The sequence below is a fragment of the Somniosus microcephalus genome, chromosome 23, assembly GCF_052327205.1.
Source record: "Somniosus microcephalus isolate GS21.2 chromosome 23, FLI_Smic_1.0, whole genome shotgun sequence".
Taxonomy (NCBI): Eukaryota; Metazoa; Chordata; class Chondrichthyes; order Squaliformes; family Somniosidae; genus Somniosus; species Somniosus microcephalus.
In genome coordinates this window covers 14131976-14150941 of record NC_141009.1, presented here as the reverse complement: position 1 = coordinate 14150941, position 18966 = coordinate 14131976, and the positions used below count along the sequence as shown (strand labels likewise).

At 47.8% G+C, this 18966-nt stretch overlaps 1 protein-coding gene across 5 annotated transcripts in view; it reads left to right on the top strand.

Moving 5' to 3' along the window:
- Window positions 1–18966, top strand: part of ccdc180 (coiled-coil domain containing 180) — a 185032-nt gene that overhangs the window by 31964 nt on the left and 134102 nt on the right. For all 5 annotated transcript variants that reach the window (XM_085965433.1, XM_085965436.1, XM_085965435.1 and 2 more), the window contains 2 exons: window positions 4372–4451; window positions 7901–7989. In XM_085965433.1, coding sequence (XP_085821559.1) covers window positions 4372–4451; window positions 7901–7989 — 169 coding nt within the window. The remainder of the gene's footprint in view (window positions 1–4371; window positions 4452–7900; window positions 7990–18966) is intronic.

Here is an 18966-nt window from a genome sequence, read left to right as displayed (position 1 = left end):
CAGGATAGTCTAGACTTTTTGATCCCCCCTTTGATTGGGACGCATTTCCGGTGGTGGTGGGATATCTTCCTCCCACCATGGAGATGCACCACTGACCCTGGCCGAACCTACAGCCTCAGGATCATATCGCTGTGGGCAATTGCCAAGTGGAGGCTGGACATTGTCCCCCACAAAGAGAGAGAAATAAAACTATAGTACAAACAGTTCTATTAAATAGTCCCATTCTAGTAGGACCCTTTGACTTGCTGCATAAAAGCTAGGATAACCCTATCGGTTATTTTGCCTCATCATAGCAATCCCTTGCCTCATTTTGTTGAGAGCAAGAAAAGCTGATACCAGCATTGAATGTCACCTTTTTCAACATCCTGTAAGCAGATAGGAGCTATGAATGGAGGCCAAAGGACATTGGTAATAGAGAAGGTGCTACAAATGGTACTCTGGGAGTTTTATAAGTACCAGTGCTGTAAGATATCAATATGATCTTAATTTTTCAGATAATGACAACATCTGAACCACTCAGTACTCTTATGTAATTTACTTAGAAGCACAACAACTTGTATTTATGTTGTGATTTTAATATAGTAAATGACATGAATCGGTCATTCATGAAAGAAAGACTTATGAAATAATACTGAGCGGCCTACGGGTGGCGCTGTCCAGGGAGAGTATAAATACTCGGGCACGGGCCCATCTTGCGCAGGACGTTCTTAACAGGAACTAGTAAAGGACACAACTAGACCTCCATGTTGTAAAACAGTTGATTAAAGCTTTGTTTAACGCTTAGACCAAGTGCCTAGTAGTTTTCTTACGTCAGTAAACATCTCAAATGTTTCTCAGAGGAGAAACAGATGATGAGTTAGGAAAGATGGCCGAAAGCATGGTTCATAATGAGAGTGTGAAAAAAGCAAGCCTGAAGGCTTTGTATCTTAATGCTAGAAGCATTAGGAACAAGGTGGATGAATTAGTTGTGGAAATAGAGGTAAACAAGTATGATTTGATTGGGATTACAGAAACGTGGCTGCAGGGTGGGCAAGGCTGGGAACTTAACATCCAGGGATATACAATATTTAGGAAGGATCGGCAAAAAGGTAGGGGAGGTGGGGTAGCATTGCTGGTAAAGGAGGGGATTAATGCAATGGAAAGGAAGGATATTAACTCGGATGAAACGGAATCTGTATGGGTAGAAATGAGAAATAGCAAGGGGAGGAAAACGTTAGTGGGTGTGATATATAGGCCTCCAAATAGTAATATGGAGGTGAGGGAAGGCATAAAAAGGGAAATTAGAGAAGCGTGCGATAAGAGCACAGCTGTCATCATGGGTGACTTTAATTTACATATTGATTGGACTACCCAAATTAGTAAAAATTCTGAGGAGGAGGAATTCCTGGAATGTTTTCGGGACGGTTATCTGGACCAATATGTCGAGGAGCCGACTCGAGATCAGGCCATTTTAGACTGGGTATTGTGCAATGAGAAGGGACTTATCAACAATCTTCTTGTACGAGGCCCCTTGGGTCAGAGCGATCATAATATGATCGAGCTCTCAGTCGAGATGGAGAGTGAGGAAATTGAATCAGAGACTAAGGTCCAGAACTTAAATAAAGGGAATTACGAGGGTATGAGACGGGAATTGGGTAAGATTGACTGGGTGGTGTTTCTGGGGGGATTGACAGTGGATAGACAATGGCAAGCATTCAAAGATAGAATGGAAGAATTCCAGAACATGTTTATACCGGTTTGGCATAAAAATAAACCTAAAAAGGTGGCTCAACCGTGGATAACGAGGGAAATTAGGGACAGCATAAAATCAAAAAAAAGGGCATATCAACTGGCAAAAAAAAGCACCAGACCGGAAGATTGGGGGCAGTACAGGATACAGCAAAAGAGGACAAAGGGATTAATCAGGAAGGGGAAAATAGAATACGAAAGTAAACTTGCAGCAAACATAAAGACAGACTGCAAAAGCTTTTATCGGTATATCAGGAGGAAAAGACTGGTAAAATCCCAAGTCGGTCCCTTGCAGTCCGATTCGGGAGAATATATAATGGAGAATAAGGAAATGGCAGACCAATTAAACTCATACTTTGGTTCTGTATTCACAAAGGAGGACACAAATAACCTCCCAGGAATATCGGCAAACATAGGGACTAATGAGAGGGAGGAGCTGACAGAAATTAGTATCTCTAGGGATATGGTGTTGGGTAAGTTGAGGGGACTGAAGGCCGACAAATCCCCGGGGCCTGATAAACTACATCCTAGGGTACTTAAGGAGGTGGCCCTGCAGATAGCAGATGCTCTAAGGATCATCTTCCGGAACTCCATTGACTCGGGAACAGTACCCGTGGATTGGAGGGTAGCTAATGTTACCCCAATATTTAAAAAGGGGGGTAGAGAGAAAGCAGGGAATTATAGACCAGTAAGCCTTACATCGGTTGTGGGCAAAATGCTAGAGTCCATTATTAAGGATAAAATAGCGGAGCACTTGACAAATGGGGAAAGGATCGGACAGAGTCAACATGGATTTACAAAGGGTAAATCGTGTTTGACTAATCTGCTGGAATTTTTTGAGGAAGTAACTGGTAAAATAGATGGGGGAGAGCCAGTGGATGTGGTGTACCTTGACTTCCAGAAAGCCTTCGATAAGGTTCCACACAAAAGATTATCATGCAAAATTAAGGCTCATGGGATTGGGGGCAAAGTATTAACGTGGATAGAGAACTGGCTGGCGGATAGAAAACAGAGAGTTGGAATAAACGGCTCGTTTTCGGAGTGGCAGGCAGTGACCAGCGGGGTGCCGCAAGGATCTGTCCTGGGACCCCAGCTGTTCACAATATATATAAATGATCTGGATCAGGGAATTGGATGCAATATTTCCAAATTCGCTGACGACACTAAACTAGGAGGAGGGGTGGGCTCTGATGAGGATGTCAGGAGGCTACAGTGCGATTTGGACAGGTTGGGGGAATGGGCGGATACGTGGCAGATGCACTATAATGTGGATAAATGCGAGGTTATCCACTTTGGGGGTAAAAACAGGAGGGTAGATTATTATCTAAATGGCAATAGATTGGGAGATGGGGAAGTGCAGAGGGACCTGGGTGTTCTTGTGCACCAGTCACTGAAGGAGAGCATGCAGGTGCAACAGGCGATTAAGAAGGCAAATGGTATGTTGGCCTTCATATCAAGGGGGTTCGAGTATAGGAATAGGGATACCTTACTACAGCTGTACAAGGTGCTGGTGAGACCGCATCTGGAGTATTGTGTACAGTTTTGGTCGCCCCATCTGCGGAAGGATGTTCTTGCCATGGAAAGAGTGCAGCGGCGATTCACCAGGCTGATACCTGGAATGGCGGGAATGACCTACGAGGAGAGATTGAATAGTTTGGGCTTGTACTCACTGGAGTTTAGAAGATTGAGAGGGGATCTCATCGAAACATATAAAATTATGGCAGGCCTGGACAGGCTGAATTCAGAGAGAATGTTTCCAATGGCAGGGGAGCACAGAACCAGGGGCCACAGTCTAAAAATAGCGGGCAAATCATTTAAAACAGAGATGAGGAAGAATTTCTTCACTCAAAGAGTGGTGAGCCTGTGGAATTCCCTGCCACAGAGGGCTGTGAAGGCTAATTCAATAAATATTTTCAAGAGAGAATTGGATATATTTCTGAAGGCTAAGGGGATTAAGGGTTACGGAGAAAAGGCGGGGACGGGGTACTGAACTGGTAAGATCAGCTAAGATCTCAGACGAAGATCAGCCATGATCTCATTGAATGGCGGAGCAGGCTCGAAGGGCCGAATGGCCTACTCCTGTTCCTATCTCTATGTTTCTATGTTTCAAAGAGATGGGTTTTGAGTAAGCTTTGTAAAGACTAGGGGAGAGGTAGTGATCTACAAAGGAAGTTTCAGAGAGTGGGGACCAAGACAGTTGAAGGCTCTGTCACTGATGGTGGATCAAGGAAGGGGAGATGCATAAGAGGCCAAAGTTGGAGGACTGAACAGCACTGGTACAGTATAGGGCTGGAATAGGTTGCATAAGTAAGTTGAGACAAGGCCTAGGAGGGATTTGGAAATGAGGTTAAGAATTTTGAATTCAATGCATTGGGTGGGGTAAGCAGTGCAGGCTGGCGAAGATGGTGAAGAGGGTGTTAAGGAAGTGTGAAGGAACAGGAATGTGAATAAGGGTTTCAGCAGTGGTGGGGATGAGTAAGGGTGGATGCAGATGACATTGTGGAGGTGGGAGTGGGTTTTGTTAACGATTGATAGGCTATGGTGTTTGAAGCTCAATTTGGTTATTTGTTAAGTAGCTTATTTAATGTTTATTTGGAATATAAACAGTTCTGTTTGTCATTGGTTTATTTGTGCTTTCTGCAGAAACCTGAATCCTTCTGACTGCAATAAAGCCTCAATGGCTGAGTGGCATGACTCCTTAAAAGCCTTAAATCTGGAGATAGGTAAGCATATATGACTGAAGTAGACAGAAATCATCAAGGGCTTTGATTTCCTTTTGGTAGGATACTAGTTAATATACAGGAAACTTTGGTTTATTCGGAGGTTGTATGTCCGGAATACTCGATCTAACGGCAAAAATCAGGAGCCGTTTTCTATAAGTTTTTTTAGTTCTCGTTCTTTTTTTTTCCCAGTCAGGCACTGCAAGGTCTGTAGCTATAGCAACAGCTTCAGCTAGAGACGCTTGCAGCTGCAGCCGACTCTTTAGAAGCTGTTGCTAAGCAACAGTGTTTGTTGTCAGATACGGAGATGAAAACCTCCATATGCTTCAACATTAACTTTGTATGTCCAGCAGTTTTGATAGATCGGCAACAGCTCGGTCCCGTCGGTGCCAAAGTTTCCTGTAATCACATAAAATTGCTAAGTGCTTTTATTAAATCAGTTGTTAACTCATAAGGTAAGTAGGTTAATGAGTGCATTAATTTATCGGACACTGGCACCAGTACTGGAACAGGAAGGAGCTGTTCCGCTGGGACGAATGGGACCAAAGTCCTAAAGGAAAGGATAAAGGGCCCTGGATAAGATTTATACTAGTAAGTTGAGGGGAGGGATCTGGTGGAAATAACATAAGCCTGAAGAAGATAAAAGATATAAGAGATGAGAGTAAAGGTCAGACCAAGGTATGGAATAAGGGTAACATAAATGGTCAGGGAATAGATACAGTTATAGAACATAAGTATAAAATGACTGTTAAAAATAAAGTGAGAGGAACAATTAACAAAAATGAATTAAATACTGCCTGTACAGCAATTTGCATAGCAGCCGAAACAAAACAGAGGAACTGGAGGCAATCATTCATAGCGAGGAACCAGATGTAGTAGGGATAACCAAAACATGGCTACATAAATAACAAGACTGGCAGTTAAATATTGCAGGATATAACATATTTAGAAAGGATAGGGAAGGAAAAAGGTGGGTTGGGTAGTTGTACTAATGAGAGATAACATAATAGAAGTAGAATAAAGGGACATAAGTAACATTAAGATGGAATCAGAATCCAAATGAATTGAGATAAAGGATAAGAAGGGAGCGATCACGCTAATAGAGGTATTCTGCAGACCACCTAATGGTGGAAGGGAAGTGGATGCAGAAATATGTAAGCAAATCTATGAAAATTAGAACTAAGACATAGGATAATAATCATGGGCGATTTCAACTGCCCCCAAATAAACTGGCAAGAGGTAGGAATAGGGGAAAAGGAAAGGAGTTTTTACAGTGTGTACAGGACTCCTTTCTTACCCAGTACATAAGAAGCCCAACAAGAGATGAATCACTGCTGGATCTAGTAATGGGAAATGAACCAGAGCAGATAAGAGTAGTAAGCATAGGGGAACATCTAGGCAGTAGCGATCACAACATAATAAGGTTTAAGAAAATGATTGAGTAAGACAAAGACCAAAGTAATAGATTGGAAAAAAGAATTATTTTGAGGGGATGAGAATGGAACTATAAACTGAAGATGAACTGAAAAAAAAATTATTGACAAACAAAGAGATAGAACAGCAGTGGGACATATTTAAAAAGGTGATCAATAGAGTTCAGGAGAAATATATTCTGCTAAAAAACAAGAACAAACTAGCCAATAATGAAACACCATGGATGAATAAAGAGATAAGGCCAAAATTGAAAATAAAGAAAAAGGCATACAGTAAGTACATAGAAGATAGGAGCAGGAGTACGCCATTCGGCCCCTCGAGCCTGTTCCGCCATTTAATGAGATCATGGCTGATCATCCAAATTCAGTACCCTGTCCCTGCTTTCTCCCCATATCCCTTGATCCCTTTAGCCTTAAGAAATATATCTAACTCCTTGAATATATTTAGTAAGTTGGCCTCAACTGCCTTCTGTGGTAGAGAATTCCACAGGTTCACCACTCTCTGGGTGAAGAAATTCCTCTTCATCTCAGTCTTAAATGGCTTACCCCTTATCCTTAGACTGTGACCCCTGGTTCTGGACTCCCCCGCCATCGGGAACATCCTTCCTGCATCTAGTCTGTCTAGTCCTGTTAGGATTTTATAAGTTTCAATGAGCTCCCCTCTCATTCTTCTAAACTCTTAACGAATATAAGCCTATTCGACCCAATCTCTCTTCATACGTCATTCCTGCCATCCCAGGTATCAGTCTGGTGAATCTTCGCTGCACTCTCTCTATGGCAAGAACATCCTTCCTCAGATAAGGCGACCAAAACTGCACACAGTACTCAAGGTGTGGTCTCACCAAGGCCCTGTACAACTGCAACAAAACATCCTTGCTCCTGTACTCAAATCCTCTCGCTATGATGGCCAACATACCATTTGCCTTCTTAACCGCCTGCTGCACCTGCATGCTTACCTTCAACGACTGGTGCACAAGGACACCCAGGTCTCGTTGCACTTCCCCTTTTCCCAATCTATTGCCGTTCAGATAATAATCTGTCTTCCTGTTTTTGCCACCAAAGTGGATAACCTTGCATTTAGACATTATACTGCATCTGCCATGCACCTGCCCAATCATTAACCTGTCCAAATCATACTGGAGTTTCTCTGCATCCTCCTCAAAGCACACACGCCCACCCAGCTTTGTGTCGTCTGACAATAAAGGAGAGAATGACAAAGGGGAATACGAAGAGACTAGGAAAGAAATTAAAAAAAGAATTAGGAAGGCAATGAGGAACTACAAAATTAAATTGTCAAGGAATATAAAAAGAAATAGTAAAATAATCTACAGACACATAAATAACAAAAGGAAAATCAGGATAGGGATGCACAAGATATTCTCACACATAATGACAGCGAAGTGGCAGAAATATTAAATAATTACTTTGTTTCAGTATTTACCAGGGCGACTAACAGGGTGAACATGACATTAGAAGAAGAGATCAAAAAAGAGATCAAGGCATTTAAGATAGAAAGGGGGGAGATAATTGATAAACTCGTCAAACTTAGAGAGGATAAAACCCCTGGTCTAGATGCATTGCATCCGTGCATACTAAAAATAGCATGGGAACAGATAACAGAGGCACTAAGTTAATTAGAAAAGGGAATAGTGCCAGAGGAATGGAGGACAGCTAATGTTATTCCTATATTTAAAAGGTAAATAGAACAAATCTAGGGAACTATAGACCAGTTAGCTTAATATCGGTGGTAGGAAAGATAATGGAATCTTTACACAAAGATGTAAAAGAAAAACATCTAGAAATCAAAAATATAATAAAGAATAGTCAGTACGGATTTCAAAAGGGAAGATCATGCCATCACTAGTCCGTGTGATAGTTTGTCACGATCAGTTATCTCTAATTTGCCTCATGCCACATTTTGGGAAAAACAATTTACTCCAGTATGAAGTTATAAATATATAATCTGTACAATGGAGGATCTTCGATAATAATACATGTTTAAATTTCTTTTCTTTCCAGATTCACTACATATTCAATACATAAATAAATTGCAGGCATATTATGAAAAGCTCTATCATGAATGGATGATAGAAATTGACCGCTGTAAGGTGGGTACATGTGTTAAAGTGGTGCAAAGTGGGAGAAGGACAAGTCCCCTGGAGAATGGGGAGATGGACTGTTAGGAAGGGAGTCAGGCAGCAAATTGGACAGGCATGATCCATGTATTACCCGTTCAGATTAGAGTATTTCTGCTTTGTATATAAGCACACACGTCTCCTTTTGTGTATTGAGGGCAAGGGGAAGAGTTTGACTTCAGTATTCAAAACACAGTGGCTGAGGCTGAGGGAGATCCTAACAATTCTCTGATCTGCAAATGAGTCTCAGTTTTGATTAGAAGCTGTGACTTACATTAGAAAGAGTGCAGAAACGAGCAATAAGATTGATCCCAAGTGTAAAGTGAATGAGGTATGAGGAAAGATTAAAAGCTAGAAAGAAGAGATTTAGGAAAGACCTCATAAGAGTATATTAAATATTAAATGGTACAGATAAACTGGGATTATTATAGAGTCATAGAGTTATACAGCACAGAAAGAGGCCCTTCGGCCCATCGTGTCCGCGCCGGCCATCAAGCCCTGTCTATTCTAATCCCATTTTCCAGCACTTGGTCCGTAGCCTTGTATGCTATTGCGTTTCAAGTGCTCATCTAAATGCTTATTGAATGTTGTGAGGGTTCCTGCCTCTACCACCCTTTCAGGCAGTGAGTTCCAGATTCCAACCACCCTCTGGGTGAAAAAGTTTTTCCTCAAATCCCCTCTAAACCTCCTGCCCCTTACCTTGAAACTATGCCCCCTGGTTATTGACCCCTCTACTAAGAGGAAATTTTCTTTCTATCTACCCGATCTATGCCCCTCATAATTTTGTACACGTCAATCAGGTCCCCCCTCAGCCTTCTCTGCTCTAAGGAAAACAACCCCAGCCTGTCCAGTCTCTCTTCATAGCTGAAGCACTCCAGCCCAGGTAACATCCTGGTGAATCTCCTCTGCACCCTCTCCAATGCAATCACATCCCTCCTATAGTGTGGCGACCAGAACTGTACACAGTACTCCAGCTGTGGCCTAACTAGCTGTGGTAAACCACGTTCACTATCGTATCACTGTTAGTAGTTAGCACTGTTCACCACTGTTCGTTATAACTGTATCACTGACCACTATTGTATCACGGTACGAGGTCGCCTCTTGCCACACTGCTATACCTGGGATGACCACCGCCGACTCCGCCTTGGCTCCACCCACCAGGCCAGGTATAAAGGTGAGCGACTGACTGGTATTCCTCCTGCTTGGATCGGATCACCCACGAGAGTGGGCTCTGTTATTTAGTCAATAAAAACCTTTAGTCACCTTCGTAACTCTTCGCCTTTTATTGGAGGAATTGATAGGTATATCAATTTTATTGACTAAATTTAATGATGTCCGACAACGAGTCACAACCGGCGGAGGAGCCACCAGCGCAGCTCCCAGGAGCACAGCCACACCAGCCAGCTTGGCTGCGAGCCCTCAGACCGCCGTACCTGGACCTGAACCCACGAGCAGCAAACTCAGCCGCAGACTTTAAACACTGGCTGGTCTGCTTCGAATCATACCTGAGAGAATCCAGCGTCCCTCAGGCATCCAAACTAAGTGTCCTGCAGGCGCAACTGAGCCCGAGAGTATACACTCTCATCGAGGACATGACTACCTACGAGACCGCCATCAACCTGCTGAAACAGAAGTACCGGACCCCGGTAAACTACATGTACGCTAGGCACCTCCTAAGATCACGGCCGCAACAGCCAGGAGAATCAGTAGCCGAATTCTCACAGGCGCTATATGCACTCGCCAGGAACTGTGACTTTAAATCGGTGTCGGCAGCCGAAAATACTGAAGATAATATCCGCGACGCATTCCTGAAAGGCCTACGGTCCGAGTACTCACGGCAAAGACTGCTGGAAGCTAAAGACCTCAGCATGGAAAAAGCTGAAGCCCTCGCTATCTCCCTGGAAGTGGCCCACCAAGATCAGGAAGCATTCACCAGGTACTGCTCGCGACCCTGGGACTCGGGCCCGACCCCTACCACAGCACCCTTCCCAGCGCCGCCCCCGGGACCTACCTCTGCGTCGGCGTCCCGGACCCGACCGGCCCCGCCACCCCCGGCACCGGCCCCGACATCGGGCATCCGCGATCGGGCCGCCGGCTGTTTTTTTTGTGGCCAGGAGAAGCACCCGAGGTCGCGCTGCCCAGCCAAGAACTCCACATGCAGAACCTGCCTGAAGAAAGGCCACTTCTCCAAGGCCTGCAGGAGCGGATCCTCAGAGGCCAGCAGTGCCGCATGCGAACTATGGGGGCGGCCATCTTCGTTTAGGGCAACTGAGGCCAGCATCCCCACACATGAGTCATGGGGGTGGCCATCTTTGTTTAGGGCAACTGAGGCCAGCATCCCCACACATGAGTCATGGGGGCGGCCATCTTTGATTAAGGCAACCGACCCCAATAGTGCCTCATGTGAGCTACGGGGGCAGCCATCTTCTCCGTCATTTTGCCCTACCTCGTGGGAGACGCCATTTTACTCACCACGCCCGACCGCCTCGCCCGCAGATGACAACGACTCGCTCAGCTACACACTAGCTTCCGTCACCCTGGACCAAGCCCGCCCGCACCATCTGTCCAAGTCAATGATGGACATCAAAGTGAACGGCCACGCCACGACCTGCCTGTTCGACAGCGGAAGCACGGAGAGCTTCATCCACCCAGACACGGTGAGCCACTACTCCCTCTCTGTCCTACCAACGCGCAGCCGAATCTCGATGGCATCGAGGTCCCACGCCACGGACATCAGCGGCTACTGTGTCGTGACCCTGTCGGTTAAGGGCACGGAGTATAAAAACTTTAAACTCCTCGTCCTCCCCCATCTCTGCGCTGCCGTCCTACTAGGGCTGGACTTCCAATCCCACCTCCAAAGCGTAACCCTAGCATACGGTGGACCCCTCCCCCCACTCACAGTCAACAACCAGCAAATGTTAAACCGCCCACCGCGTAACACCTGCAGCCTCTCCACCCTCAAGGTCCCGCCACCCTCTCTGTTTGCTAACCTTACCCCTGACTGCAAACCCGTCGCTACCAAGAGCAGGCGGTATAGCGCCGGGGACAGAGCCTTCATTAGCTCTGAGGTGCGGCGCCTCCTGAAAGAGGGCATTATCGAGGGGAGCAGCAGCCCCTGGCGTGCCCAGGTCGTAGTCGTAAAGACCGGCGATAAAAACCGCCTGGTCATCGACTACAGCCAGACCATAAACAGATATACCCAGCTGGACGCATACCCCCTCCCCCGCATATCTGACATGGTCAATCAGATTGCACAGTATAAAGTATTCTCGACCATCGACCTGAAGTCGGCCTACCACCAACTCCCTATCCACCCTGAGGACCGCCAGTATACCGCCTTCGAGGCGAATGGGCGCCTATACCACTTCCTTAGGGTCCCCTTCGGTGTCACTAATGGGGTCTCGGTCTTCCAAAGGGAGATGGACCAGATGGTTGACCAGAACGAACTGCAGGCTACATTCCCCTACCTAGATAACGTCACTATCTGCGGCCGCGACCGGCAGGAACATGACGCGAATCTGGAGAAATTCCTCCGTACGGCCCAACGGCTGAACCTCACCTACAATAAGGAGAAATGCGTGTTTAACACCACACGCCTTGCCATCCTCGGCTGCGTAGTGGAGAACGGAATCATCGGCCCCGACCCAGAAAGAATGCGCCCCCTCATGGAGCTACCCCTCCCCCACTGCCCTAAAGCACTTAGGAGAACCCTGGGGCTTTTCGCCTACTATGCCCAATGGGTACCCAATTACGCGGACAAAGCCAGACCCCTCCTGAAAGCCACTTCCTTCCCCCTCACGGAGGAGGCGTGCGCGGCCTTCTCCCTCATTAAGGGAGACATAGCCAAGGCCACGATGCACGCAGTGGACGAGTCCATCCCCTTCCAGGTGGAGAGCGACGCATCCGACTTCGCCTTAGCCGCCACCCTAAACCAGGAGGGGAGGCCAGTGGCCTTCTTCTCAAGGACCCTACAGGGCCCCGAGATCCGACATTCGTCGGTCGAGAAAGAGGCCCAGGCGATCGTGGAGGCAGTACGGCGCTGGAGGCACTACCTGGCAGGCAAACGATTTACCCTCCTCACCGACCAGCGTTCGGTGGCTTTCATGTTTAATAACAAGCTGAAGGGCAAAATCAAGAATGACAAGATTTTGAGATGGAGAATCGAGCTCTCCACCTACGATTATGAGATCTTGTACCGGCCAGGCAAGCTGAACGAATCCCCTGATGCCCTTTCACGAATGACATGCGCCAGCGCGCATATCGATAGGCTTCAGACCCTCCACGACCAGCTCTGCCACCCCGGAGTCACCAGACTCTACCATTTCATTAAGGCCCGCAACCTGACCTACTCCATCGAGGAGGTCAGGACCATGACCAGGAACTGCCAGACCTGTGCGGAGTGCAAACCGCACTTCTATAGGCCGGACCGAGCAAGCCTGATCAAGGCCACCCGCCCCTTCGAGCGCCTGAGCATCGACTTTAAGGGGCCCCTCCCGTCCTCTGACCGTAATGTGTACTTCCTCAACATCGTTGATGAGTACTCCCGTTTCCCCTTTGCCTTCCCCTGCCCCGACATGACCAGTAGCACGGTCATCAAGTGCCTGAATGCCCTCTTCGCCTTGTTCGGGTTCCCGAACTATATACACAGCGACCGGGGCTCCTCCTTCATGAGCGAGGAACTCCGGCAATTCCTCCTAGAGAGAGGTATTGCAGCAAGCAGGACCACCAGCTACAACCCCAGAGGTAACGGTCAGGTGGAAAGAGAGAACGCGACGGTATGGAAGGCCGTCCTCTTAGCCTTAAAGTCTAAGGGCCTCCCAACCTCCCGCTGGCAAGAAGTCCTCCCGACAGCGCTGCACTCCATCCGGTCATTACTTTGCACGGCCACTAACACCACCCCCCATGAACGAATGTTCGTTTTCCCCAGGAAGTCGACTACGGGAACCACTCTACCAACCTGGCTGACCGCCCCGGGGCCGGTCTGGCTGCGGAAACACGTGAGGGCCCATAAAACGGACCCCCTGGTCGAGAGGGTGAACCTCCTGCACGCCAACCCCCAGTACGCCTACGTGGCGTACCCAGACGGGCGGGAGGACACTGTCTCCCTACGAGACCTCGCACCCTCAGCCGATCCGGAAACACCGCCACCACCCCCCCCAACCCCAGCCCAGGTAGACGGCATGCCGGAACCCCACGAGCCCTCGCCGACCACGCAAACACCAGCATCAACACCGGATAAGGCACCAGCACCGGATAAGGCAACACCACCGCTGCGGCGATCGGAGAGGCTTACGAAGCCTCCGGACAGACTGACCTACCAGAATTGGTAGTACACTTCACCCCGCCGGACTTAATTCTAAACAAGGGGTGAATGTGGTAAACCACGTTCACTATCGTATCACTGTTAGTAGTTAGCACTGTTCACCACTGTTCGTTATAACTGTATCACTGACCACTATTGTATCACGGTACGAGGTCGCCTCTTGCCACACTGCTATACCTGGGATGACCACCGCCGACTCCGCCTTGGCTCCACCCACCAGGCCAGGTATAAAGGTGAGCGACTGACTGGTATTCCTCCTGCTTGGATCGGATCACCCACGAGAGTGGGCTCTGTTATTTAGTCAATAAAAACCTTTAGTCACCTTCGTAACTCTTCGCCTTTTATTGGAGGAATTGATAGGTATATCACTAGCGTTTTGTACAGCTCCATCATAATCTCCCTGCTCTTGCCTTCATTAGCCGAGGCATAGAATATAAGTATCCCATATGCCTTTTTAACCACCTTATCTACCTGTCCTGCTGCCTTCAGGGATCTATGTACATGCACACCAAGGTCCCTCTGATCCTCTGTCCTTCCTAGGATCCTACCATTCATTGTGTATTCCCTTGCCTTGTTAGTCCTCCCAAAATGCATCACCTCACACTTTTCAGGGTTAAATTCCATTTGCCACTGTTCTGCCCATCTAACCATCCCGTCTATATCGTCCTGTAGCCTGAGGCTTCCCTCCTCGCTATTTACCACTCCACCAATTTTTGTGTCATCTGCGAACTTACTGATCATACCTCCTACATTCATATTTAAATCATTAATGTACACTACAAACAGCAAAGGACCCAGCACCGATCCCTGCGTTACACCACTGGACACAGGCTTCCAGTCACAAAAACAACCTTCGACCATCACCCTCTGCCTCCTGCCACTAAGTCAATTTTAGATCCAATGTGCCAAATTGCCCTGGATCCCATGGATTCTTACCTTCTTGACCAGTCTCCCATGCGGGACTTTGTCAAAAGCTTTACTGAAGTCCATGTAGACTACCTCAACTGCACTACCCTCATCCACACACCTAGTCACCCCCTCAAAAAATTCAATCAAATTGGTCAGACATGATCTCCCCCTGACAAAGCCATGCTGACTATCCCTGATTAATCCCTGCCTTTCCAAGTGGAGACTAATTCTGTCCCTCAGAATTTTTCCAATAATTTCCCTACCACTGATGTTAGGCTCACTGGCCTGTAATTCCCTGGTTTATCCCTACTACCCTTCTTGAACAATGGTACTACGTTAGCTGTTCTCCAGTCCTCTGGCACCTCCCCTGTGGCCAGAGAGGTTCTGAAAATTTGTGTCAGAGCCCCTGCAATCTCCTCCCTTGCCTCACACAGCAGCCTGGGATACATCCCGTCAGGGCCTGGGGTTTTATCCACTTTTAAGCCCGCTAAAACCGTTAGTACCTCCTCCCTCTCAATACTAATTTGTTCAAGTATATCATAGTCTTCTTGCCTGATTTCTATGCCTACATCACCCTTCTCCATAGTGAACACAGATGCAAAATATTCATTTAAAACCTCACCTACATTTTCCGGCTCTACACACAGATTGCCACTTTGGTCCCTAATGGGCCCTACTCTTTCCCTGGTTATCCTTTTGCCCTTAATCTATATATATATAAAACAGTATGTCTGTCTGTCTCTCTGTCTGTCTGTCTGTCTGTCCGGCTATACAATCAAAAGTTATAGAGCGTACCTACACATATGTTATATCAAAAGAAAGCTCATCATTAGGGGACTCTTGTAGGCGTATTTACTTTTTGGTCGGACAAAAATTGTGCCGACGGTATCCAAAAAACATTCAAAATTCCGCTCATTATCCGCTCATTAGCATCGAGTGGGGGCGGATTCATTGTGTGTGCGGGCGGGCCATCCTAGAGTTGAGTGACGTGATGATTGACCAATCCTACAGTTCAGTGACCTGACGGTTGACCAATCAGTGCGTGTGTGGGCGGGCCTTATCATTCTGAACTGAGGTGAGTGTCAGCCATCTTGATTCGTAAGTTTATTTTTTTTTCCCACTTTCTGTGTGTTTCTTTTCAAATCTAGATTTCCAGCAAAAAACAAGTTTCTTTTAAAACACAAATTGTTTTTAAAAAAAGTTAATTAATTTGTAAATCTTTTCTCTAACCTCTATAATTTTCCTACCTTTCACCGTTTTTGCAGGCCTGGAAGCCTGGGCCTCTGTTGCCCAGCCATGCCCGAGCTAGGCACCGCCTCTCCCGCTGGGCCCGCCCTGCGATCGCTGCCATCTTTGCAAAGGCTGGCGGCGCAGGACTGGGTCGAGCGTAGCCATCGCCGCCATTTTGGTAAAGGCTGGCGGGGCGGAAGGGAGCCTAGCGGGAGGTCAGTTGCGGTCACCGCGGGGCTCGGGCTCAGCTGATCAGGCGCTCATCAGGGGTCAGCCCGCAACACATCGACCGGAGGAGCGGCGGCTCTCTCTCTCCTTCCCCGCGGCTCGGGCGGGGGGCCGGGGCTCGGGAGGGCGGGGCTCAGGAGGCCGGTGCTCGGGAGAGCGGGAAGGGGGGGGAAGAGTTACCCCGGCAACCGCGCCCGGCCCTCTCTCACAGCCTCAAGCCGGCTCATGCCCGTTCCCGCGGCTTCGCTCCAGTGCAGGCCCAGCCGCAATCGGCGGTCTTGAAGCCGGGGCTCGGGAGGGCGGGGGGCGGGGCTCGGTCTGACCGGGGCGCTGCGCTCGGCTGGGCCATGTCAGTGCGTGGGGCGGCAAGGAGCTCCGCGGAGCCATCGCCGGCAGAGGGGAGAGGGTCTGATGGCTCCCCCCCTCCCTTTCTCTCCCTCTCCCTTTCTCCCTTCGCCCCTCCCCCCTCCTTCCCCCACCCTTCCCCCACACCCTTCCCACCCCCCTTTCCCCCCCCACACCCCCTCCCCCCCTCCCCCTCCCCCTCCCCCTCCACCCCCACCCCCTCCATCCCCCCTCCCCCTCCACCCCCTTCCCCTCCCCCTCCCCCCCTTCCCCTCCCCCTTCCCCTCCCCCCCTTCCCCTCCCCCTCCCTTCCTGGTGTAAAAGAAAAGACAGCCATCCGTGGCTAAGTAAAGAAATTAAGGATAGTATTCGACTAAAAACAAGGGCATATAAGGTAGCCAGATCTAGTGGGAGGATAGAGGATTGGGAAAACTTTAAAAGACAGAAAAAAATAACAAAAAGATTGATTAAGAAAGGAAAGATAGATTATGAAAGTAAATTAGCAAAAAATATAAAAACAGATAGTAAGAGTTTTTATAGTTATATAAAAAGAAAAAGGGTGGCTGAAGTAAATGTTGGTCCCTTAGAGGATGAGACCGGGAAATTAATGGTGGGAAATATGGAGATGGCAAAAACACTGAATGAATATTTTGTATCAGTCTTTACAGTAGAGGACACTAAGAATATCCCAACACTGGACAAACAGGGGGCTACAGGGGGGGAGGAGCTAAACACGATCAAAATCACTAAGGAAGTGGTACTCGGTAAAATAATGGGACTCAAGGCGGATAAATCACCTGGACCTGATGGCTTACATCCTAGGGTCTTGAGGGAAGTGGCGGTAGGGATTGTGGATGCATTGGTAATAATTTTCCAAAACTCCCTGGACTCAGCAAAGGTCCCGGCAGACTGGAAAACTGCTAATGTAACACCCTTATTTAAAAAGGGCAGTAGACAGAAGGCTGGAAACTATAGACCGGTTAGCCTAACATCTGTGGTAGGTAAAATTTTGGAGTCCATTATTAAGGAGACAGTAACAGGACATTTGGATAAACATAATTTAATAGGACAAAGTCAGCATGGTTTTATGAAGGGGAAGTCATGTTTGACAAATTTGCTGCAGTTCTTTGAGGAAGTAACATATAGGGTGGATAAAGGGGAAACCAGTGGACCAGTATTTAGACTTCCAAAAGGCATTTGACAAGGTGCCACACAAAAGATTATTGCTTAAGATAAAAAATCACGGGATTGGGGGTAATACTCTGGCATGGATAGAGGATTGGCTATCTAACAGAAGGCAGAGAGTTGGGATAAATGGTTCATTCTCAGACTGGCAATCAGTAACTAGTGGTGTTCCGCAGGGGTCAGTGCTGGGTCCCCAACTCTTTACAATCTATATTAACGATTTGGAGGAGGGGACCGAGTGTAACATATCAAAGTTTGCAGATGATACTAAGATGGGAGGGAAAGTAGTGAGTGAGGAGGACATTAAAAACCTGCAAGGGGACATAGACAGGCTAAGTAAGTGGGCAGAGATTTGGCAGATGGAATACAATACTGGAAAGTGTGAGGTTATGCACTTTGGCAGGAAAAATCGTAGAGCAAGCTTATCTTAATGGCAAGAAACTGGAAAGTACTGAAGTACAAAGGGATCTGGGGGTCCTGGTGCACGAAACTCAAAAGGTTAGTATGCAGGTGCAGCAAGTGATTAAGAAGGCCAATGGAATGTTGGCTTTCATTGCTAGGGGGATAGAATATAAAAATAGGGAGGTATTGCTTCAGTTGTACAAGGTATTGGTGAGACCGCACCTAGAATACTGCATACAGTTTTGGTGTCCATACTTAAGAAAAGACATACTTGCTCTCGAGTCAGTACAAAGAAGGTTCACTCGGTTAATCCTGGGGATGAGGGGATGGACATATGAGGAGAGGTTGAGTAGATTGGGACTCTACTCATTGGAGTTCAGAAGAATGAGAGGCGATCTTATTGAAACATATAAGATTGTGAGAGGGTTGGATCGGGTGGATGCGGGGAGGATGTTCCCGATGATGGGTGAAACTAGAACTAGGGGGCATAGTCTTAGAATAAGGGGCTGCTCTTTCAAAACTGAGATGAGGAGGAACTACTTCACTCAGAGGGTGATAGGTCCATGGAATATGCTGCCCCAAAAAGCTGTAGAAGCTACATCATTACATAAATTTAAAAGAGAAATAGACAGTTTCCTAGAAGTAAAGGGAATTAAGGGTTAAGGGGAGCGGGCAGGAATTTGGACATGAGTCTAGGTTCGGATCGGTCATGGCCCTGTGGGTAGCGGAGTGGGCCCAGGGGCCGTGTAGCCTGATCCTGCTCCTTTTTCGCGTGTCTAATTCTGTTAGATTCAGGAGATGGTTCTGTGATAGTAGATTGGCGGTTAGGATCAGATCAGCCATGATCTTATTGAATGGCGGAGCAGGCTCGAGGGGCCGATTGGCCTACTCCTGCTCCTATTTCTTATGTTCTTATGTTCCCCCTCTCCCCCTCCCCCCCCTCCTACCCTCCCCCTACCCCCCTTCCCCCCGTCACTCTCTCTCTTACCCCCAGTCGCTCTCTCTCTTACCCCCACTCGCTCTCTCTCTTACCCCCACTCGCTCTCTCTCTTCCCCCCAGTCACTCTCTCTCTTCACCCCAGTCGCTCTCTCTCTTCCCCCCGTCGCTCTCTCTCTTCCCCCCAGTCGCTCTCCCTCTTCCCCCAGTCGCTCTCTCTCTTCCCCCCCAGTCGCTCTCTCTCTTCCCCCAGTCGCTCTCTCTCTTCCCCCCAGTCGCTCTCTCTCTTCCCCCCAGTCGCTCTCTCTCTTCCCCCCAGTCGCTCTCTCTCTTCCCCCCAGTCGCTCTCTCTCTTCCCCCCAGTCGCTCTCTCTCTTCCCCCCCCAGTCGC